Source organism: Trichechus manatus, unplaced genomic scaffold, assembly GCF_000243295.1.
Source record: "Trichechus manatus latirostris isolate Lorelei unplaced genomic scaffold, TriManLat1.0 scaffold00208, whole genome shotgun sequence".
NCBI lineage: Eukaryota > Metazoa > Chordata > Mammalia > Sirenia > Trichechidae > Trichechus > Trichechus manatus.
Genome location: NW_004444144.1, coordinates 349,002 through 372,682, shown reverse-complemented (window position 1 = coordinate 372,682; position 23,681 = coordinate 349,002). Strand labels below are relative to the sequence as shown.

The 23,681-nt window shown below is 40.8% G+C and overlaps 1 protein-coding gene across 3 annotated transcripts in view; it reads left to right on the top strand.

The window, feature by feature from the left end:
• RMND5A (required for meiotic nuclear division 5 homolog A) overlaps positions 1-23,681 on the top strand; it is a 69,482-nt gene that overhangs the window by 20,837 nt on the left and 24,964 nt on the right. The window contains exons 1-3 of one of the 3 annotated variants that reach the window (XM_023742326.1): positions 2,347-2,351; positions 4,243-4,385; positions 23,098-23,232. In XM_023742326.1, coding sequence (XP_023598094.1) covers positions 23,176-23,232 — 57 coding nt within the window. In that variant the 5' untranslated portion in view covers positions 2,347-2,351; positions 4,243-4,385; positions 23,098-23,175. Of the gene's footprint in view, positions 1-2,346; positions 2,352-3,115; positions 3,266-4,242; positions 4,386-23,097; positions 23,233-23,681 lie in introns of those variants that run through there. The other 2 variants (XM_023742325.1, XM_004388228.2) reach the window with 2 other exon arrangements.

The following is a 23,681-nucleotide window of genomic DNA, read 5'->3' as shown; positions in this document are numbered from 1 at the left end:
GGATAAGGGCAGTTTCTATTTTGACTACCTCAGATTGGATGGACACCTTATGGGCATTACCTTCTGTTTATCTTTTTCCTTCTCTCAGTGGTTATCATTGGACCAGCCTTACTATATTCCTTCTTCAGAGTTCGCATAACCTCTAGGATTTCTTTTCTTGAAACTGTCTAAACTATTCTTCTCGTGGTCACTAATAGCTTCCATGTTGTAAATCCAGTGGTCAGTTCTCTGTCCACATCTTACTTGGCAGAGCAGTGCATTTAACCCAGTAGATTACTTCGTCTTCCTTGACACATTTTCTCCACTTCGCTTCCCCAACACCACACTTCATCTTGATTTTTCTCCTACATCATGATTAGTGCTTCAGTAGTCTTTGTCAGTCTCCTCCTCCAGTTCCACTTTATTTCACCTCATAAACTTAAGAGTTCCCAGGACTTAGTCCTTTTACCACCTCTCTATGTATGCACTGACTCCCTTGGAGCCCTGGTGGCGCAGTGGTTACTAGCTCAGCTGCTAACCAAAAGGTTGGCAGTTCGAATCCACCAGCTGGTCCTTGGAAACCGTTTGGGGCAGTTCTGCTCTGTTCTGTAGGGTCGCTATGAGTCAGAATCAACTTAACGGCAACGGGTTTGGTGTATCTCCAGCCCTAAACTTACTCTTGAACTCCAGACTTTTGTATATCCAGCTGACTCTTCCATGTATCCACTGGGGCATCTGCCTTAGTTACCTACTGCTGCTGTAACACAAATACCACGAGTAGTTGGCTTTAAAAATTTATTTTCTCACAGTTCTGGAGGCTAAAAGTCCAAATGAGGGTCTTGGTTGTGTCGACTTCTTCCTTTGCAGTAGCCTCGGGTGTTCATTGGTGATCTTCATATGGCATCTGTCTTCCCCCGCGTGTGCTCATATTTCTGTGTCTCTGCTGCTCTTTAAAGAGCCCTGTTGGCTCAGTGTTAAGCACTCGGCTGCTAACCAAAAGGTTGGCAGTTTGAACCCACCAGCTGCTCTGTGGGAGAAAGATGTGGCAGTCTGCTCCTATAAAGATTACAGCCTCGGAAACCCCATGGGGCAGTTCTACTCTGTCCTGTGGGGTTGCTGTGATTTGGAATCGACTTGAATGGCACACAACAAAAACAACATGCTGCTCTTTATATAATTCAGAAGTGACGAGGTTTAGGGTCCACACTACACTGGCATGACCTCAAAAAACTGATTATATTACATTAGATTGCATTATGGAAGGTGATTAAGGAGCCCTGGTGGCGCAGTGGTTAAGCCCTCAACTGCTAACTGAGAGGTCAGGGGTTCGAACCCACCAAGCTGCTCCGTGAGAGAAAGGTGTGGCAGTCTGCTTCCTTAAAGATTACGGCCTTGGAAACCCTATGGAGCAGTTCCACTCTGTCCTGTAGGGTCACTGTGAGTCAGAATCGACTCGACAGCAGTGTGTTGGTGGTACAGTGGTTAAGCACTTGGCTGCTAACCACAGAGTTGGCACTTCGAACCCACCTAGCAGCTCTGCGGGAGAAAAGACCTGGTGATCTTCTCCTGTAAAAATTACAGTTTAAGAATCCCTGTGGGGCAGTTTTACCCTGTCACGTTGGGTTGCTGTGAGTCAGAATCGACTTGACAGCACCTAACAACAGTGGAAGATCATTCCATTACATTCACAGGTATAAGGGTTAGGTTTCTAATACATATTTTTGGGGACACAGTTCGTTCTATAATAATGACTGTTAAAAACCTCAAATTTAACAAGCCCAAAACTGAACTCTTTATCTCTTATCACCCCCTCATACCTGCTCAGCCTTTAGTGTTTTTCATCTTTTTTTTTTAATTGTTGTGCTTTAAGTGAAAGTTTACAATTCAAGTTAGTCTCTCATACAAAAATTTATACATGCATTGTTATATGACCCTGGTTGCTCTCCCTGTACTGTGACAGCACACTCCTTTCCACCCAGCATTTCCTGTGTCCATTCAACCAGCTCCTGACCCTCTCTGCCTTCTCATCTCACTTCTGGACAGGAGTTGCCCAGTTAGTCTCATGTATCTACTTGAGCTAAAAAGCACACTCTTACCGAGTATCATTTTATGTCCCATACTCCAGTCTAATCTTTGTCTGAAGAGTTGGCCTCAGGAATGGTTTTAGTTTTGGGCGAAGTGTTTTTCATCTTAATTGAAGAGAACTCCATCTCTCTAGTTGATTCAGGCCAAAAACTTTAGAGTCATCTGTGACTCCCTTTTCTCTTCCTCTTTATCCAATCAGGAAATCCTGTTGACTTTACCTTGAAAGTATATCCAGAATCCAACCATTTCTCACCACATTCACAGATACCGTCCTGGGCAGAGCCACTGTCATCTCTCATCTGGATTGCTGCCACAGCCTCCTAACTTATCTCCGTGCTTCCGTCCTTATATTCCTATCATCAGTGAGAGCCACCATATTAAAATGTTAAGTCAGTTCACGTCCCCTTTCTGCTCAGAACGTTGCAGTGGACCTCCCTTTCACAGTAAAAGCCAAAGTTCCTACGATGCTGAAAAGGTTCTACAATACCAGGATCCCCCATTATCTCTTAGACCTCCTCTCCTGCTATTTGCTTTGCCAGAAATCTACTCTAACCATATTGGCCTCTTTGTTATTCCTTGAATAGTCTAGGTATATTTCTGTGATAGGGCTTTTGTCCCTTCTACCTGGTATGCTTTTCTGGGTGATTCTGATGTAAATTAAGAACCACTACTATATAATGTTGGGTAGGATTTCAGAAACCAGGCCTGTTGTTTGTAGGCGGGGATATGTAGATATCATATATGAGGTGATTGACAGACATCATGACTGGATTTGTTCTCTCCCTGTCTCTTCCCCCTTCCTTTTTCTTGGTGGGGAACAAGGTTGGTAGAGGGAGGTGGTGTTGTTAGCTACCGTCAGGTCATCTACTGACTCATGGCAACTCTCTGCACAATGGAATGAATTGCTGCCCGGTCTTGTGCCATCCCCATGATCAGTTGTGGGTTGTGGATCAGACCATTGTGATCCATAGGGTTTTTATTGGCTGATTTTTAGAAGTTGATCACCAGGCTTTTCTTCCTAATCTGTCTTAGTCTAGAAGCTCCACTGAAACCTTTTCAACATCATAGCAACATGCAAGCCTCCACTGACAGATGAGTGGTGGCTGTGCATGGGGTGCATTGGCTGGGAATTGAACCTGGGTATCCCTGATGGAAAGCGAGCTTTCTACCACTGAACCACCACTGGAGCACCAGGAAAGAGGTTGATGTAAATTATAGTAACTTTTAGTTGATTTATCATGTGTGTTGGGGGTCCCCAAAATCACCTCTAGGTTAACTGATTCACTAAGAAGGCTCACAGGACTCAGCATATAGTCGTACTTAAAGCAAAATCAGCAAAGGGAGAAACGAAAAGGCACATGGGGCAAATTCTAGAGGAGGCAAGGAGCACGCTTCCAAGAGTCTTTTCTCCATGAAGTCATATAGGATGTACTTAATTGCTCCAGTATCAAATTGTGACAGCAAATGTGAAATGTTGTCTGTCAGGCAAGCTCATTAGAGACACAGTGCCCAAGGTTTTTGTTGGGGCCTGATCACGTGGCCAGATTCCCATAAGGAAAGCAGGTATGTAAGCATAAACCACGTTGTTCGCACAAACAGTCTAGGCACAGCGAGCCACTCTTAGGATGGTGGGAACCCTCCCAAATCTAAGTTCCCAGATGCCAGCCAAGGGCAAGCCTTACAAGATCCCTTTCTAAGGATAGTAATCAGAGCTGCTATGCCAGCTCTTTCTGCACATCATGGTATACAGAGAAATTTGGGGGTTTGCTTTTGCTTCTACTTCCTTTTTTATATGGAATACAAAGCATTTAAACCAATCATCTCTTTTGGAAATTTAGTAACAACCCAAATATTTTGGGAATGATTTGGATAGCTTACTTTAGCTGGGTTTAATAAGTGGATTTATTTACTTAGACATTTTCTGAAAAATGCTTGGCAGTATTATTCACAGCCTATGCTGATTTTAATAATTAGAAAAGTAGTTTACTTCATAGTAAAATTTTCTTATTTCCAAAAATAAGAAAATTAAGATATCTTTCCTTAGTACTTACTTGAAAAACATCATCTATGAAAAACAACATCTACTTCTCTTCCCTCTTCCGTGTTCCGAAGGGCCTCTTTGAAACTTGCCATCTTTGGGTTTGCTTTTGTGAGTAACTGATCTTTCCTTTTTTATAGGCCAAGATGCGGAATTATCAGGGACACTTTCTCTTGTTTTGACACAATGCTGTAAAAGAATAAAGGACACTGTTCAAAAATTGGCCTCGGACCACAAAGACATTCACAGCAGTGTTTCTCGAGTTGGAAAAGCCATTGATAAGGTACGTTATTGAAGGAAGTGTTTTGTATTTTTTTAGCATCATCCTTCATCTGATGTCAGTACTTTAATAACATTAGCTTTGTGGAATTATTTTATGATATTCCTTTCACCTTTGCTTTTGAATAACTTTTGCAGGTTTGGTTTTACTGTTATTCTTAACCCAGGTTGCACATTGCTATTATTTAAAACACACACACACACACAGACACACACACACACACAGACACACACACACAGACACACACACAGACACACACACACACACACACCCCCCCCTTCTTTTATAGCCTTGCTGTTTATCCGTCTTCTTACATGACTTGAGCTTCTAGGATCGTAATGAGTAAATTTCCAAAGAAATTTTAACCCCGTGTGTGTGAGTTTGTTTACAGAAGTAACTTTTCATACTTGCTGAGTAATTCCCTGGCTGTGACTCTCTCCTGTGAGATAATTAGAGTAACACCCTTGCATCTGTCTCCTCTGCATCATGCTAACCCTTGTTGTCTTCTTGTGGGCATGCTAGTTGCTTTTCTCCAGTGTTGCCTTCTAAGTGTGAGTGAGTGGGTTGCTAACCAACAAGGCTAGTCACGTTTGTTGATTGAATTTTTCTTGTGACATCTCTTGAGTGAGCAGTCTTTGACTTAGTAGTCAACTTACAAGCAGTTAACCATTTTTAGGACTGGGCCAGTTTTTCCCATGGAGTTCATGGTCCTGGTAGGGCCTAAAGGAAGTAGCCCAAGGTTACAGTGTGACATCTGTAACTACTTCAGCCATGTGGAGATTGAGACTGGCTATGGGCATTTCTGTTCACACATTATAAACTTCTTCTAGGAGGGTAGGGAGAATGTTTGGGAGAGGTCTTTGTAGCATAAGCATCTCCTAAACAGTCCTGTAGTTGCTTGCTCTGTGTATGCACAAGAACGATAGCTATAACATAGCTAGAGGATCCTGGAATCCAGAGAGTGGCTCTGTCTCACTCACGGGTAGGCCCAGCTGTTAGAAGTTATCCTATAGAGCAGTAGCATTGAGAGGCTTGAGTATTTGATGCAGCCTAAGTCAGAACTAAGGAGCACTGGTGGCACAGTGGTTAAGAGCTCAGCTGCAAACCAAAAGGTCAGTGGTTGTAACTCACCAGCTGCTTCATGGGAGAAAGATATGGCAGTCTCCTTCCATAAAGAGTACAGCCTTGGAAGCCCTGTGGAACAGTTCTACCCTGTCCTAGATGAGTTGGAATCAACTCGATGGCAGCAGGTTTTTTGATAAGTCAGAACCGTATGCTTCTGTCACAGATTGAATTGTGTCCCCCCGAAATATGTGTCAACTTGGCTAGACCATGATTCCCAGTATTGTGAATGTCCTCCATTTTGTGATCTGATGTAATTATCTTTCATTTTGTGATGTATTGTAAACCCTGACCTCTATATGTTAATGAAGCAAGATTAGTGTAGGGTGTGTCTTACTAAAGGATGTGACTCAAGTCACCCCCTTACTCAAGTCACACCCTTGCTTTAGTCACACCTTTTATCTTACAAAAGATAGAAGGAGAGAGAAATGAGCAGAGAGGAGAGGGACCTCACTATGACCAAGAAAGAATTGCTGGGAGCAGAGACATTCTTTGGACCTGGGGTCCCTGTACTGAGAACCTCCTAGACCCGGGGAAGATTGATGTCAAAATACATGGAGATCTCAAAGGAATGCTGGGCCCACAGGTGTTGAAAGGAGACAAGGACCTGCTGACAGAGGGAAAGCCTTTCCCTAGAGCTGGCACCCTGAATTCAGACTTCTAGCCTCCTAAACTGTGAGAGAATAAATTTCTGTTAAAGCTATCCACTTGTGGTATTTCTGTTATACCAGCACATGTACAACAGAATGAAACACTGCCTGGTCCTGTGCCATCCTCATGATTGTTGCTATCCTTACAATCTGCCACTGGTAGGTGACCATATTTCCCCATTTCGTAGCTTTTGTCTATTATTCTGTCATAGTTATTATTGGAACCCTCTTTTGTTCTCACAAGTGTCCAGGATTGTCCTCTCTAGCTACAGGTGACTTGTTGAGTACATCTGCCTCCTGATTACAGATATTCATAAGATTGTCATATAGTTTGGTTAATCTCTGAGGCAAAGCATTTAGATATATTTGTGCCAAAGATGCAAGTATCTCTTTGAGAATGGATACCAGGTGTCTTAGGCTGGGTTCTCTAGAGAAGTGAAACCAAACCAAAAACCAAACCCATTGCTGTCTAGTTGATTCCGACTCGTAGTGACCAGTGAAGCATATATATGTACACGTGTGTGTGTGCGTGTGTGTGCGCGTATTTGTATACACACACACACGTATAAAGAGAGATTTATCTTGAGGAAATGGCTCACGCAGTTGTAGAGGCTGGCAAGTTCCAAGTCCATGGGTCAGGTGTTAGGCTGGAGGCTTCTTCTGACTCACATAGCTGCAGGGGTTGACGAACCCAAGATCAGCAGGTCAGACGGCAGGCCACTGGTTCATGGGCTGTGTAGGCAGACAGATCCAAGATCAGCAGGTAAGATGACAGGCTGCTGGCTCAGGCTGTGGAAGTCATCAGATCTCAAGATCAGCAGGCAATATAGCAGGCTGTTGTCTCAAGAATTTGGAGGGCAGATGATGACGAGCCGGATGCAGGATCCAGAACAAGCGAGCGAGCTTTGCCAGAACGTGTGTATATACATATATTGGATGCAGGCCACACCCCAAAGGAAACACCCCTTAAGCTGATTGACTGATCACATCACATCACATCATGGAGAATGACTACATCATTACATAACTGCCAAACCACTGAGAATCACGACCCAGCCAAGTTGACCACAAACTTAACCATCAAACCAGGGGAACACATTTATAGTGAATGATCTCCTACTTTCTGGCTTTTTGTTTTTTCGGTTGGTGATGTGTTTGAGGGCAAATGTTTCTAATAATTTACTCATTACTTTTTTGAGGATATTTTTGCATGTATTGGAGCCCTGGTGGCATAGTGGTTAAGAACTCGGCTGCTGACCAAAAGATTGACAGTTCAAATCCACCAGGCATTCCTTGGAAACCCTATGGGGCAGTTCTGCTCTGTCTTTTAGGGTCGCTATGAGTCGGAACCGACTCAACAGCACCTAACGACAACAAGAAAGTTACAAGGACTTTTTCAAGTAATTTTCTTCTGTGGTTTCTTTCATAATACTTGTTTTTATGTTCCTGTGAAAGTAGTTTAGGTACAAGATGACTTGGATTTTCCCCTTCTCCCTGAGATTCTGAAGTTTCCTGATCCATCATATGAAACTACGTTATTTAGTTGATAATGATAAGTATTTGTTGAATTATAGTCCAGGATCACAGAGGAAAGCCTGGGTCTTTTAGCCCAGTTCTCTGTGTTTCAGTGTACTCTCCCCCAGTGCAGACACAGTTTTTTGGGCATCTAATTTGCCTCAACTATAAAGGAAGCAGTTTTTCCAGAACTGCGTAGACATTGTGAATGGGTCTCTCACATGAGGAATTCTGTGCAGGCTGTTTTCATATAAGCCTCCATTGACTCGTAAAGTCCTCCAACTGTTAGTTTGAACCTGGTAAATTTGTACAAGCTTTAGGGGCAGCCTGTTGTAAATGCCGGGCAGACTCACATGAATTGGTGATGAGCAAACAGGATGAAGCTGAAGCCATTGTGGAACCAGGCTTTTAAATACTACAACAAACAGACTTGAGTAGTAAGCTGGAATGCCATCCAGCAGCCTCTGAGCACCATGTTACAGACACACGGTCCCACCCTCACAAGAGGGAGACAATCAGAGAAGCAGGTGGCTCCTTTATGAGCAAGCTGGTTTAGAGTGAGAAACTTAAATAAATTTTTGATGTGCTAGGTAACTTTCTTCCCCTTTAATGGTTCAATACTTCTCATCCTTTAAAATTCTCTTATCATTGCTCTTCTGAGAATGTAAGCAGAAAAAAAGTTTGTGGTGTTAGCCAAGTCATTTTTTGGCTTGTAAGTATTGCAAAAGGAACTTAAAAAGTTGTTGAAGATTTCTGCTTAAATATGTTGACTGTTTTCAGATGCCCACTATAAGAGCACTATTTAAAATAAACAGCAGCCTTTGGATTCCGTAACAAATATTTTTTTAGTAAACACATATACTATGTTGGATTATTTTCAGTTTCTTCCCTTATTTTTAGAAAATCTAGAATTCTGTCCTGTTTAGGGCATTTTATTCAGTGTTTTACTTAGTCTTTTGACTGTGTGTGTGTGTTTACTACCTAAGAAAAGTCAATAGAAATGATTACTGCTTTAGACTTCCAAGTATGTATGTGTTAAAATAAATGTCTGAAATCTGCTATGGGATAGATAAAAGCTAAAAACGTAATCCACGTTATTTATAAAACCACAGTTTAGTTTGATCATCTAAGAATGCTTTTTGTACGCATGAAATAGCTAGAAAAATTCTAAGGCAATATTAAATAAGTTTGCGTGGGATGGATACTGCTTACCCTGAAGTAAAGGGAATATTAATCAAGTGCTTTTGATTAATCCAGGTATGTGGAGTTTGTATGTTAAATTTGGCTTGGAAGAATAGGTAAGATTTAGAGCAGCAGAGCAGTAAGTGTGATTTTCTGCTGGGATGGTAAAGGGGGCAAAACAACTGAGAATAATCTTGACTTACGTTAGAGATGTAGGGACTGACTCGATTAGAGTGGCTGTCCCTGTCAGGCATAGGGAAAGATCAGATTAGGGGAAGGCAAATGATGGAAGACCTAAAGGGTGTGGATTTGATCCAGCAGGAGAATAGGGAGAAGGGAGCCAATGATGAAAACAGGTGAGGATTTGCTTGACCTCATTAAATAGGATGAAATTAGACGAAGGAGAAATCAGGGGTAGGAAGATAATAGCTGTCACTTGTTGACTATGTGACAGCATGTCATTTAACATGTTGACTGTGTCCTAGATACTGAGCCCAGTGCGTTACACAGTTTTTTCTCATGACGCTGTTGTTATGTGCTGTTAGGTCACTTCCAACTCATAGCAACCCTATACGACAGAGTAGAATTGCCCCATGGGGTTTCCGAGGAGTGGCTGGTGGATTCAAACTGTGACCTTTTGTTTAGCGGCTGAGGTCTTAACCAGTGCCCCACCAGGGCTCCAGGACTCAGAGAGATTAATAATACCCAAGGTTTATAGCTTGAAAGTGGTAGACCAAAGTTTGGAACAAGATCTCACTTAAAGAGTCTGTGTTCTTAAACACTATGCTATACTAGGAGATCAGCTAAGCTGATAATTTTTACGGGGAAAAACAATGGTTAAAAAAAGCTTTTTAACCAAAATGCCTAAACTGATCTGCCACTAGATGGAGCATCTACATTGATGAGGCAAAATGCAGACTGTTTTAAAGACTGAATGAAATAATGCTATAAAAAGTGAAATGTAGAATATTTTAAGATAGTTCTGGGTGAGCAGTTTGGAACTGCTTTTTTATGTAGGTGGTGGTGGTTGTTAGTTGCCGTGGAGTCAGTTCTGACTCTTGGCAACCCATTGTGTGCGTAGTAGAACTGCTCCGTAGGCTTTTCAAGGCTGTAACCTTCCGGAAGCAGATTCCTGTCTTTCAAGGCACCTCTGGGTGGATTTGAACCACCAACCTTTCAGCTAGTAGTCAAGCGCTTAACCATTATGCCACTCAGGGATTCCTTTTATGTAGGTATGACTGAGTTATAAGGGGAAAAGATAACCAGAGGTAGATAAAGTCTTGTGTTTTTAAAGAGTAGATAGAGTGGGTGAAGTCAACTTTAAAATTCTATTTTTATGTAATGAATAAATCCTTACGAAGCAGAGGAGTGTAAGTGTTAAGGAAGGAAAAAAAGGAGATGAAAAAGACTAGAAAGTTTACTCAAATTAAGAAGAAAGAGCTAAAGAGTTTGGAAATATAGACAGTTAAGTTGATAAATATTTTGGGTGGAATTTTCAGAACTAGTGCAAAGGAATAATTGACAAAGTTATAAAAAGAAAACAATGATAAAAAAGCCAAGAATGTGTTCCCTAAGAATAAAACAAAACATATCAAGCTCACTCCCCTGACCCCCCCTCCTCCCCAGAATTATTACTGAGCAGTCCAGGAGAATGCAGTAAACAATGTATCTAAACTTTTGCAACAACAACAACAACAACAACAACAACAAAATTGCCGTTGGTGGATTCCGACTCAAAGTGACCCTATAGGGGAGAGTAGAACTTCCCCGTAGAGTTTCCAAGGAGTGACTGGTAGATTTGAACTGCTGACCTTTGGTTAGCAGCCAAGCTCTTAATCATTGTGCCACCGGGCTCCATACTTTTAAACTTTTGCAAGGCATTTAATAAAATAGCTCGTATCTTTGTGCTCAAGATGAAAAATGTTCATTTTTAAATTATTTATTTTGAATGCTGCTGTTAGTTGCCGTCAAGTTGGCTCCAACTCATAGTGACCTTACGTATTACAGAACAAAAGATTGCCTGGTCCTGTGCCTTCTTCCTGGTCATTGGTATACTTGGGCTCATCTTCCAGCACTATATCAAACAGTATTCTGTTGTGACCCATAAGGTTTTCACTGGCTAATTTTCAGAAGTAGATTGCCAGACCTTTCTTTTTCAGTCTGGAAGCTCCACTGAAACCTGTCCACTATGGGTGACTCCACTGGTATTTGAAATACCAGTGGCATAGCTTCCAGCATCATAGCAACATACAACCCACCACACTATGACAGACTGACAGACGGGTGGTGGGTGGTTTGAGTAGGAGCTGCCATATTCTTAATACTCTGTCTGCTTTGCACCACTCCGTTGCCCACAGTTGTTTGGTCCAGGACTGGGAATACGTCAGCCTGGGAGTGATTAACAGCCATTGAAAGAAGCTGGTCTGTTGTGGGAAACAAAACCCAAGTACCAAGAGAAGTAAAGGCAAGAGATGGAGAAGGGGGCATCATTTGAGGCTCAGTTACCTTCATGCCTACTTCTGGTTTTCTGAGCCTTTCTTTGAGTTCAGCTTGCTTGGGTAAAAAAGGAGGATTTCTTCTGTAGGAACCAAGAGATCCGACTCAAACAGCTAGATGCTCTCTGAGTCTCTTCACTCATATTGGGCTTCAGCTCCTGCGAAACAGTGTTGGTTCTGCCCTTTTGAGTCTGAAGATCCTTCACCACAGAGGAGATGAGTTGATTTATACTTTCTCTGCCATCTGTCACAATTGCATCATTAGCTCTGATCTATGGGCCTATGTTTTCATTATTCCCGCTCTGAATAGAATGAGAGTACATTATTTTGTTGATAATGATAATTATTTGTTGACCTGATTGCCAGGGTCCAGCTTTGCCTCTGTGATCTTGTTCAGCACTTCATTAGGTCAGAATTATTGTCCCCAGATACAGATGTAAAAACTGAGACCTTAGATTAAGTAACCTGCCTGAAATCACAGAGACAGTAAGTGAATGGCAGAGGTGGTTTTAAAACACTGATCTTAAGACTTCAGAGAGCCTTTGTCAATTGGGTTCCTTGACAACTAGTTTCCTAAGACACCCACTCTATATATGAATTAGTTCTCTCCTATGTAGCTAGAATGGTAAGAATTATGTATCATCCTTGGGAGAATTAATAAAATAGTCACTCAAATAATGTTCTGTTCAGATGAGGCAGTGGGGGAAGCAGATTGACTAGACTAAAAAGGTGTGTAAAATAGTAATGGGAGAAAGGGATGCAAATGTGACAGATGGTTAGATTATGGAACATTTTAAGGGTCTTAGAAGACCATCAGAGGGGCTTGGGATATCTCTTGACTATGCCAAATTACTCCCCTTTGTTTATAATGTAGATACTCATCAGTGTGCATTTTAAGTTTTAAAATTTTTATTATTATTTTCTTTTAGCCTTTGTGTAATCTGGCACAACCTACCTTTATCTTAGCTTTGAAAACCAAAGTAGAGATATGAAAATCTTAGGGAGAAGATAACACAATGTCTAAAAATGTAGAGTGTATCAACAAAATGCTGATTATGACACACTACCAAATTTATTTCCCATCCTTCAGTTTGCAAAGCACTGCTGTGTGACACATGGCTGAATATGGGACTGTTTCATCATAGGGTGTGTGCCTCATCATTAGCTTTACTAGGTATTGCCAAATTGTTCCTAAAGGAGTTATACCAATTTGCAGTCCTACCAAACATGTATAACAATTCTGTTTCCTCAATTCTCACCTACAGTTGGTATTATCAGACTTTAAAATTTTTAATTAATCAGGTGGATGTGAAATAGTTGTATTTAATTTGCAATCCTTGCGGTTGAACATCTTTTCATATGTCTGACCATTACAGTTTCCCCCTTTTGTGAATTTCTTATTCATCTTTTGGCTATTATTTTCTGTTTTGTTGTCTGTCTCATTGATTGATAGGCATTTTCTTCTTAACTTCTTTTGGATATGAATATTTTTTGGGTTGTAGGTGAAGTAGTCATACTGTGGGGGCTTGTGTGTTGCTGTGATTCTAGAAGCTATTCTACTGGTATTCAGATACCAGCAGGGTCACCCATGACAGACAAGTTTCAGCTGAGATTCCAGACTAAGACAGACTAGGAAGCAGGACCCGGGAGTCTACTTCTGAAAAGAATTAGCCAGTGAAAAGCTTATGAATAGCAGCAGAACATTGTTTGATATAGTGCTGGAAGATAAGACCCCAGATTGGAAGGCACTCAAAAGACAACTGGGGAAGAGCGGCCTCCTCAAAGTAGAGTCGACCTTAATGATGTGGATGGAGTCGAGCTTTCGAGACCTTCATTTGCTTATGTGGCATGACTCAAAATGAGAAGAAACAGCTGTAAACGTCCATTAATAATCGGAACATGGAATGTACAAAGTATGAATCTAGGAAAATTAGAAATTGTAAAAAATGAAATGGGACTCATAAACATAGATATCTTAGGCATTAGTGAGCTGAAATGGACTGGTATTGGCCATTTTGAATTGAACAATCATATGGTCTACTATGCTAGGAATGACAGTTTGAAGAGGAATGGTGTTGCATTCATCGTCAAAAAGAATATTTCAAGATCTGTCCTGAAGTACAACGCTGTCAGTGATAGGATAACATTCACGTGCCTACAAGGAAGACCAGTTAATACAACTATTATTCAAAGTTACGCACCAACCACTCAGGCCAAAGATGAAGAAATTGAAGATTTTTACCAGCTTCTGCAGTCTGAAATTGATCAAACATGCAGTCAGGATGCATTGATAATTACCGGTGATTAGAATGTGAAAGTTAGGAACAAAGAAGAAGGATCGGTAGTTGGAAAATATGGCCTTGGTGATAGAAACGATGCTGGAGATCACACGGTAGAATTTTGCAAGACCAGTGACTTCTTCATTGCAAATACCTTTTTTCACCAACATAAAAGGCAACTATACACATGGACCTTGCCAGATGGAATACGCAGGAATCAAATCCACTACATCTGTGGAAAGAGATAATGGAAAACTTCAATATCATCAGTAAGAACAATGTCATGAGCCAACTGTGGAAAAGAACTTCAATTGCTCATATGCACGTTCAGGTCGAAACTGAAGAAAAATTAGAACAAGTCCACGAGAGCCAAAGTACGACCTTGAGTGTATCCCACCTGAATTTAGAGACCATCTCAAGAATAGGTTTGACGTGTTAAACACCAATGACAGAAGACCAGATGAGTCGTGGAATGACATCAAAGACATCATACATGAAGAGAGCAAGAGGAGGTCATTAAAAAGACAGGAAACTTAAGAAAAGACCAACATAGATGTCAGAAGAGACTCTGAAATTTGCTCTTAAATGTCGAGTAGTCAAAGCAGGAGGAAAAATGGTGAAGTAAAAGAGCTGAACAGAAGATTTCAGAGTGTGGCTCAAGGACAAAGTAAAATATTATAATGACATGTGCAGAGAGCTGGAGATAGAAAACCAGAAGGGAAGAACACGCTTGGCATTTCTCAAGCTGAAAGAACTGAAGAAAAAATTCAAGCCTCGAGTTGCAATAGTGATGGATTCTATGGGGAAAATGTTAAATGATGCAGGGAGCATCAAAAGAAGATGGAAGGAATACACAGGATCACTATACCAAATAGAATTGGTTGATGTTCAGCCATATCAGGAGGTAGTATATGATCAGGAACCGATGGTACTGAAGGAAGAAGTCCAAGCTGCACTGAAGGCATTGGCGAGAAACGGCTCCAGGAACTGACAGAATACCAGTTGAGACGTTCCAGCAAACAGATGCAGCACTGGAAGTTCTCACTTGACTATGCCAAGAAACTTGGAAGACAGCTACCTGGCCAACCAACTGGAAGAGATCCATATTTATGCCTATTCCAAAGAAACGTGGTCCAACAGAATGCAGCAATCATCGAACAATATCATTTAATATCCCATGCAAGTAAAATTTTGCTGAAGATCATTCAAAAACAGCTGCAGCAGTATATCGACAGGAAACTGCCAGAAATTCAGGCCAGATTCAGAAGAGGACGTGGAACCAGGGATATCATTGCCGATGTCAGATGGATGCTGGCTGAAAGCAGAGAATACCAGAAAGATGTTTACCTGTGTTTTATTGACTGCGCACAGGCATTCAACTGTGTGGATCATAACAAATTATGGATATCATTGCAAAGAATGGGAATTTCAGAACACTTAATTGTGCTTATGAGGAACCTGTATGTAGATCAAGAGGCAGTTGTTTGAACAGAACAAGGGGATACTGTGTGGTTTAAACTTAAGAAAGGTGTGCATCAGGGTTGTATCCTTTCACCATACCTATTCAGTCTGTAGGCTGAGCAAATAATCTGAGAAGCTGGACTATATGAAGAAGAATGGGGCAGCAGGATTGGAGGAGGAGTCATTAACAACCTGCATTATGCAGACAACACAACCTTGCTTGCTGAAAGTGAAGAGAACTTGAAGCACTTACTGATGAAAATCAAAGACCACAGCCTTCAGTATGGATTACACCTCAACATAAAGAAAACAAAAATCCTCACAACTGAACCAGTAAGCAACATCATGATAAATGGAGAAAAGATTGAAGTTGTGAAGGATTTCGCTTTACTTGCATCCACAATCAACACCCGTGGAAGCAGCAGTCAAGAAATCAAAAGACGCATTGCACTGGTTAAATCTTCTGCAAAAGACCTTTTTAAAGTGCTGAAAAGCAAAGATGTCACCTTGAAGACTGAGGTGCGCCTGACCCAAGCCATGGTATTTTCAATCGCATCATATGCATGTGAAAGCTGGACAGTGAATAAGGAAGACCGAAGAAGAATTGATGCCTTTGAATTGTGGTGTTGGCGAAGAATATTGAATATACCATGGACTGCCAAAAGAATGAAAAATCTGTCTTGGAAGAAGTACAACCAGAATGCTTCTTAGAAGCAAGGATGGTGAGACTACGCCTTACTGACTTTGGACATGTTATTAAGAGGGATCAGTCCCTAGAGAAGGACATCATGCTTGGTAAAGCATAGGATCAGCGAAAAAGAGGAAGACCCTCAACAAGATGGATTGACACAGTGGCTGCAGTCATGGGCTCAAGCATAACAACAATTGTGAGCATGGCGCAGGACCAGGCAGTGTTTCATTCTGTTGTACATAGGGTTGTTAGGAGTCGGAACCGACTTGATGGCACCTAACAACAACAACAGCATGTGAAGAAGGTAAGTGCCCTAGTCTGAGTGGAATGAAAATCTAGTTCTTCCTCTGTTAAGTATCTCTTGCAGTATACCTCACTGCTAAACCAGATTAACTGGCTGTTTAGAAGGAAAATTGATTCCTGGTAGATGCAATAATAGTGCATTGTTAGGTTCATGCATATTTTTCTTCAAAAGTGAATGGGAAAGTTTTTAAAAAATTATTTACAGTGTTAGAAAATTGGCACTTAAGAGTTAAATACTGAGTATAACCATAAACTCTTAGTACTGTCTGCTCAGTAATTATAATTTTATAAAATGTATTTCAGAAAAGGGTTGGATTTGGATAGTGAACAATGAAAATCAGCCCTTAAAGTCTGTCTGATTTATAAACGTTTCATAATACGGCCAAAGAGGTAGGATGATCTGTTTTTAGTTTTATAATGATGTTTTATTTAAAGTTATTTACTCCTTCTCTGCCTCAGCTTCCAGATTGTGAGCTTTTAATTTATCATAAATATGAATGATGCTGAGAGTACTTGAGATGGTGGACAAATTTTTGTGTCCCAGGTTTCTCTTCCCAAGTCATAACGTCTTTTCCAGGTGGACACACCGTTGAATGTGTTGATCTGTTGCTTTTGATTCGTTTGAATCCTTTCTACCTATTTAAGAACATAGTGCGAAGGCTTTTCTTTACTTTAAAAATATAAAAGGAAAAAATGTAATAAGTAGAAGACGGTAATAATAGACAGGTGTTTGTCCTTCTCAGCCACCTTTTGACTGGTTTGCAGTGTTGCTGATTTCCTAGGCAGCTATGCAAACAATTTTGGTAACAGCAATGGAAGCTGGAACTGATCCCAGCCCTGATGCAACAGTGAGTAAGAAGAACATGCAGTTATAACAAGGAGTTCTGACACCATAGTTTTTACAATCTTAGCTTTAATTTTTACTACATGTGAACAGAAAATAGGCTGTGAAAAATGTTTACGTATCTACCTCAGTGGTTTAAACTATAAAATCAGAGAAGTAGAAGGAAGCTCAGAAAATTTCACTTAATGTGTTGCTCATTCTCGCTTCGTTGTAGTTTCCAAAACTAGCAAATAAGTTACAGTGTTTGAATGTGGTAGAGATATCCTGAGCATCCAACTTTCTTGTCAGTGTAGCAGTGACCATAGTAAGCTGTACGGAAATAGAAGTGCAGGAAAAGCATCGTTGTAAAACTATAACAGATCGAAAGGAAAATTTTTAAATACTGGACTCTTTCTTTTTTAAGTTTTCTAGGTGACCAAATTTACTTCGGTATGTATATTAAGGAAACAATCCAAGGAATTCTTAGTTTGGTCTGGGTACTTACTGTTTGGTGGTAGCTATTAAATACAGTTCTGACTTAATATATATTGCAAAATAAAATTGTCTGCTTTGACATGATCTGCCCTGTAGGGTCGCTGTGAGTCAGAATCGACTTGACGGCAATGGGTTTTTCAGTTTTGTCCTTTGTGGAAGCACAGTGGGTTTTTCGAAAGACCAGTATGTCCTCCAAAGTTGCTTTATTTCTCTCCTGTGGAACAGGTACCTGATAAACGTTTATTCGGGGTTGATGGGATTGAGGAATAATCATTAAATGAATAAGTAAAAACCCGAAAAGTTATATTTGGATTGAATGAGGTTGACAGATCCATGAGGGGCCTTTCTTAATTAGTCTCAGTGATTCTTAGATAGGGAGCATTTAGATATTTAGAGAATTACAGGCAGATTCCTGAGTTTGTTAATTCTCCCGTCTTCAGATACTCATTCCTTTATTCATTTGAATGGTCCTTTGTCTGAGAGTAAAATATGGGAGAGTGTCTACAGCATCGATCTCGTCTGGGTTTCTGCTCTAGTCTGGAAAAGGAACAAAGTAGCAGAACTCTGCTTCCAGTGGTCTGTCATAGATACAATAGTGTGCTCAGAGGTATTGGTGAACTGTTACAAAATCAGCTCTCGATAGGCAGAGTCTAATGAGCAGAAAGGAAACTAGACAACCTTCCCCAAGCAATTGTGGTTCTTTCTTCAGTGCTAGGGAACAGTCTATTCAGTACATGCATGGAAGCTCTTGCTTTGGGGTCTAGGTGCTTTGTATTATTTCCATTTTTTAGGTTAAGTACTAGGCCAAGAAATATGTCTATAAAAAGAAAATAAATAAAGCAAATTAAGACTCTGACAGTGGTATTTTTTTTTTCCTGAGTAATTCCAAATCTTAATTTATGTTTTCATTCAGTCATAGGCTACTGGTTTGACGTCGAAGAATAGATAGCTCTTTATAGGGAAGACTAATATGCTTAATTTTGGATAGGAGAGCTCTTCTACATTGTAAATAGTAGAGTGTTTGCAGCTGCTATTGCAGGTTACTGATTACCTGTTCTTGTCGGTGCCCTAAAATAATCCCATATTGGTTTGTCTATATTTAAGCAGTGATTGACTAGGATTGTATTTCCAGTTGAAATTCATGTGCTTTTTAAAAAAGAAATAGAGGTTTACTGGTGGGTTATACTTACAAAACATAAAGGGGGCAGAAGCGGAAGTGGACAGGAAAAGCCTGGAGACCGTGATGGATTTGCTCTTCCTTCACTCCTGATGGCACAGTGGTGAAGTATTCGGCTGCTAACTGAAAGGCCAGCAGTTTGAATCAGCCAGCCACTCCACAAGAGAAAGATGTGGCCGTGTACTTCTGTAAAGATTTAGAGCCTTGAAAACCCTATGGGGCAGCTCTGGTGTTTTCTTGTAGAGCAGGTCTTCTGGCAGCAAATTCAGTTTTCCTTCATCTGAGAACGTCTTTATTTCATCTTCATTCCTGAAGGATTTTTTCAATAAATCACCGCTGAATTGCAGAATTCTGGGTTGAAAGTTCTTTTCTTTCAGCACTTGAAAAATGTGCCACTTTTTTTCTAGCTTCTGTGGTTTCTGTTGATATGCAGTCATTCTAATCATAGCTCCCCATTAAGTAATGCATTACTTAAAAATATATATATTTTATTGTTTAATTTGAAAGTTTACACAGTAAATTAGGTTCCCATTTAACAATTTTTATACCACTTTTTCCATGACATTGGTTACACTCTTCACAATGTGTCAACGTTCTCATTTCCTTTCTTTTTGTTCTGTTTCCATTGATGAAGCTTCCCTACCTCTCCTTAGCTTCTGATCTTTGTATTAAGGTAAATGTTTCTTTTAGCTGATTATTTAAGGGCGCACAGTATTCACAGGTGATACTGTTTATTTTATATGCCAGTCTGTATTTGGATGAAAGGTGACCATAGGGAGTGGTTTCATTTCTAAGTTCAAAGGGTATCTTAGGGCACTAGTCTCTGGGGTTCTTCTAGTCTCAAATGATCTGATAATTCTGGCCTTTTTTTTAGGAATTTGAGTTTTGCTGTACAGTTTTCTCCCTTTCTACCTGGGACCTTCTGTTGTGTCCCTGGTCAGAACTGGTGGTAGCCGGGCACCATCTAGTTCTTCTGATCTCAGGCTAGACGAGGCCATGGTTCATGTGGGCTCTTAGTCCTATGGACTAGTTTCTTGAGTCTTTGGTTTCCTTTATTGTCTTTTGTTCCAGATGGGTAGAGACCAATAGTTGTATCTTAGATGGCTGGTCACAGGCTTTTAAGAATGCATTACTTTTCTTTGACTACTTTCCAGGTTTTTTTTTTTATCTTTCGTTTTCAGCAGTTTGATTGTGAGGTGTCTGGGCATGGATTTCTTTGGATTTATCCTTTTTGGGGTTCACTGAGTTTTTGATAAGAGCTCGGCTTCTAACCAAAAGGTCAGCAGTTCATATCCACCAGCTGCTGTTTGGAAACCCTATGGGGCAGAACTACTCTGTCCTGTAGGGTTGCTATGAGTCAGAATCGACTCAGTGGCAACAGGTTTGATTTTGGCTTCGAAGCTTCTTGAATCTGTAGGTTTATATCTTTTGCCAGATTTGGGAGATATTCTCCAAATATTTTTTTTCCACACCATACTCACTACTCTTTCTCCTTTCCTTCTAGTACTCCGATGTCATGAAGGTTAGATCTTTTGTGATTGTCCCACAGGTCGCCGAGTCTCTGTTCATTTTTCTGTTCAGTCTTTTTTCTGTTGTTCAAATTGAATAATTTTTATTGATCTACAGGTTCACTGACTTTTGTGCTGTTGAGTCCATTGAGTTATTTTTTATTTTGGCCCCTGTATTTTTATCTTCTAAAATTTCCATTTGTTTCTTTTTTATATCCCCTATTTCTTTGCTAAGGCTTTCTGACTTTTGTTTCAAGCGTGTTTGCCCTTCTTGGAGCTTTTATACAATAACTGCTCTGAAGTCTGATAATTCCGACGCTGTGTCATAATAGCATAGGTGCTTGCTGATTGTCTTTTCCCATGAGAGTTGAGATTTTCCTGGTTCTTTGTATGCCAAATAATTTGGGATTGTGTTTTAGACATTTTGAATACTGTCAGACTGTAGGTCTTATTTAAATTCTGTGAAACACGTTGGTGTTTTTGACGTAGCAAGTCGTCGATCCAGGTCGCAAGTCGTGACCAGTCTCCCGTGGTAGTTGTGTCAGTGTCACCGTCACTTCCAGAGCCATCACAGTGCTATTCGGATGTGTCCTGTGTGTGCGCCACCCGGTGGCCAGTTTGGGACCTATCCCCAGTTCAGTTTTCAAATTCTGTGGTATGCTGTTTAGGGTCAGATCCATGTATGTGCAGCTCACTGGTGAACCCAGGAGTTCATAAACAACTTTAAGGGGTCACTTTCCCAAGAGCCTCACTCTCTTGTGATCTCTGTGATCGCCCTGGTACATCCCCACTTGCTGGGGCTTTATTCACCCTGTATCTGGGGCTGGAGCCCTGGTGGCAGAGCAGTTAAGAGCTTGGCTGCTAACTAAAAGGTCAACCGTTCGAATCCACCAGCCACTCCTTGGAAACCCTATGGGGAAGTTCTACTCTGTCCTATAGGGTCACTATGAGTCAGAATTGACTCGATGGCAATGGGTTTGGTTTTGGTTTGGTATCCAGGGCCAAGTAGTAGAAGGAGAGAAAACAAAATGTAACAGGGGTTTTTTCCCCTCCCTCTTGGGACCAGAGCTCCTCTGATTGGAGAGAAAGGTTCTCCAGTATTTAGATTGCCTGCTGTGGTAGGCAAAATTCTAAAGATACCCTCTCAAAATTCTAGTCCCCTGGTTATTTAGCCAGACACTAACCTGGGTACTGGTGTGAAGGGACTTTGCAGGTACAGTTAAAGTTACTAAGCAGCTGACCTTAGAATAGATTATCCTGGATTATCTGGGTTGGGCTAATGTTACCATATGAGCCCTTAAAAGCAGCAGAGCGGAGAAGGTCAGAAGGGGAAGTTGGAGAGATTCAAAGTGTGAGGGAATCGACCTGTGGTTGTTGGCTTTGGAGATGAAATGGGTCACAAGGCAGGGAATGTGGGCAGTCGTTAGAAGCTAAGAACAACTTCCAGGTAGTAAGGACATGGGAACCTCAGCCCTACAAGTGCTTGGAACCAAATTTTTGCCAGCAACCTGAATGAGTCTCAAAGTAGATTGTTCCCAGGGCATCCAGATAAGAGCCAAGACCAGCAACATCTTGATTTTGCCCTTGTGGCACCCAGAGCAGAGAAATCAGCTGAACCTACTGGACTTATGATTTACAGAGCTGTGATATAATAAATTTGTGTTGTTTTAAACCACAATAAAAAACTAACATACCTGTAGACTATCTTGAGCTAGAGATGCAAGAGAATGAAGGGAAAAAACAACACACAATTTCCCCTACTCTTGAGTGGTAGGAGAACCTTTTCCTTGTCTTTATGCCTGAATTAGAGGCTTCTCCTGGAGCTCTCTGTCAGCATCCTGGGGCCCACTTCCAGGTTTTGAGTGGCATTGCATGTAGACCAGGAGATTTGGAGGGGAAAAAATAGTCAATTCACCACCAGTTCTTAGAAATCTGATCTTCCCCAGTCTGTTTACTGCTTTTCAGTGTCCTCAAGTAACTGCTCCACATGTTCTGTCCTGATTTTATAGCTAGATTCGGTGGGAGAGACGGGGTAGAAAGTGCTTACTCCATTTACCTGGAGCCTTCAACTTAAGTGCTTTTAAAAAATCTTTTAGTTTATTACAGAAGACTGCCTACTCTGTGTGTGTAGAAGTGTATGAGGGAAAAGGTGAAAAAAAACCCTGTCCACCACCAGGCCCCACATCTCTAGCGGTGACTTCTGCTAATACTTTGGCATGTGTTTTTTGTTTTTTTTTTTTTTCCTAAGTACGTATTTGCAGTTTTTAAAAAAAACAAAAATGGGGTCATAGTTTTGTAGAAATTGCTTTTTTTCACTTAATTTGTCATGGACATTTTCCCATGTCAGTACATACAGAGTGATGAACCTCACCTTTTAACTGTAAATAGTAATACTAGCAATGGAAGCAACTCTCGTTCCAGTAAGGAAGGTACTGTTACTTTCTGCACTTTCAATAAGGATGCTGAGGCTCAAAAACATTTAAATTGGCCAAGACCACACAGCTAGTAAGTGATGTAGCCAAGGTTCAAACCCAGGCACATTGGCCCCAGAGCCTGCTCTCTTAACCACCTGGCCATCCGCCTCCTCCGAGGATGTTTGGATATGCCATAGATTATTTAACTTGTCCTCTGTGGGTGGGCATCTGGGTTCTCTCCTTTTTTTTCCTGTTACATGGAATATGTTTTTACATATATCATTGTAGATCTCTGAAAATATTGGTGTAGTACAATTCCTAGAAATTAGTTTATCCGTATTAAATCTATATATTTTTTCAAATTACCCTCTAAAAATGTACCTGTTTCCTCTCCTAGCAATACGCTGTGACAGTGACAAGTTTTAGAAAGGAGAGGTGGAAAAATTCCTTCCTGTCACAGGCCGTAGATAAATTGAAATTGGGTACTTACAGGGAGTATCTGAGAGTAAAATGAAGAGCATTCTTTTTGTTAGATAGGGTGAAAAGCATATAAAGTGATGGATCATAGTCAATTCATGATTCATTTTCTTTCTTTTTCAGAATTTTGATTCTGACATTAGCAGTGTGGGAATAGACGGCTGCTGGCAGGCAGACAGCCAACGGCTTCTCAATGAGGTGATGGTGGAGCACTTCTTTCGACAAGGAATGCTGGATGTAGCTGAGGAACTCTGCCAGGTAATCAGTGTGCAACTGGGAGGAGGTGAAGAAGAAACAAGAGAACTCCTTGGATTTTCTATTACTGCAGAGTGGGTTTTGAGTCTTCTGCTGGCCATAGATAGGCTTTTAAAATTTTAATAATCAGGGTTGACCTCATTTTACTAGGAAGTCTTTTTTTTTTTTTTTAATTGATGAAAATTATAGTTCTAGAACTTAACTGAATTGGTCTTCCTTGTTCCTCGCCCAGAAGGTAGGTCCCAGGTCATGAACCAAGGGAGTCAGAAGTGATATCACTTTTTCCGTTTCACCTTTCAATAGGGTAGGTTGGTATGCAGAGAAGAGAAGAGGGACAGAGAGGTTAATTTGTTAGGTTAATTTGTTCTTCTGATTTGGCTCAGCTTATAAATGTTGGTTTGTGACATGAATTTCAAGCTAAAATTTACTCCAGGTGAGCAGTGTTTGTCTTT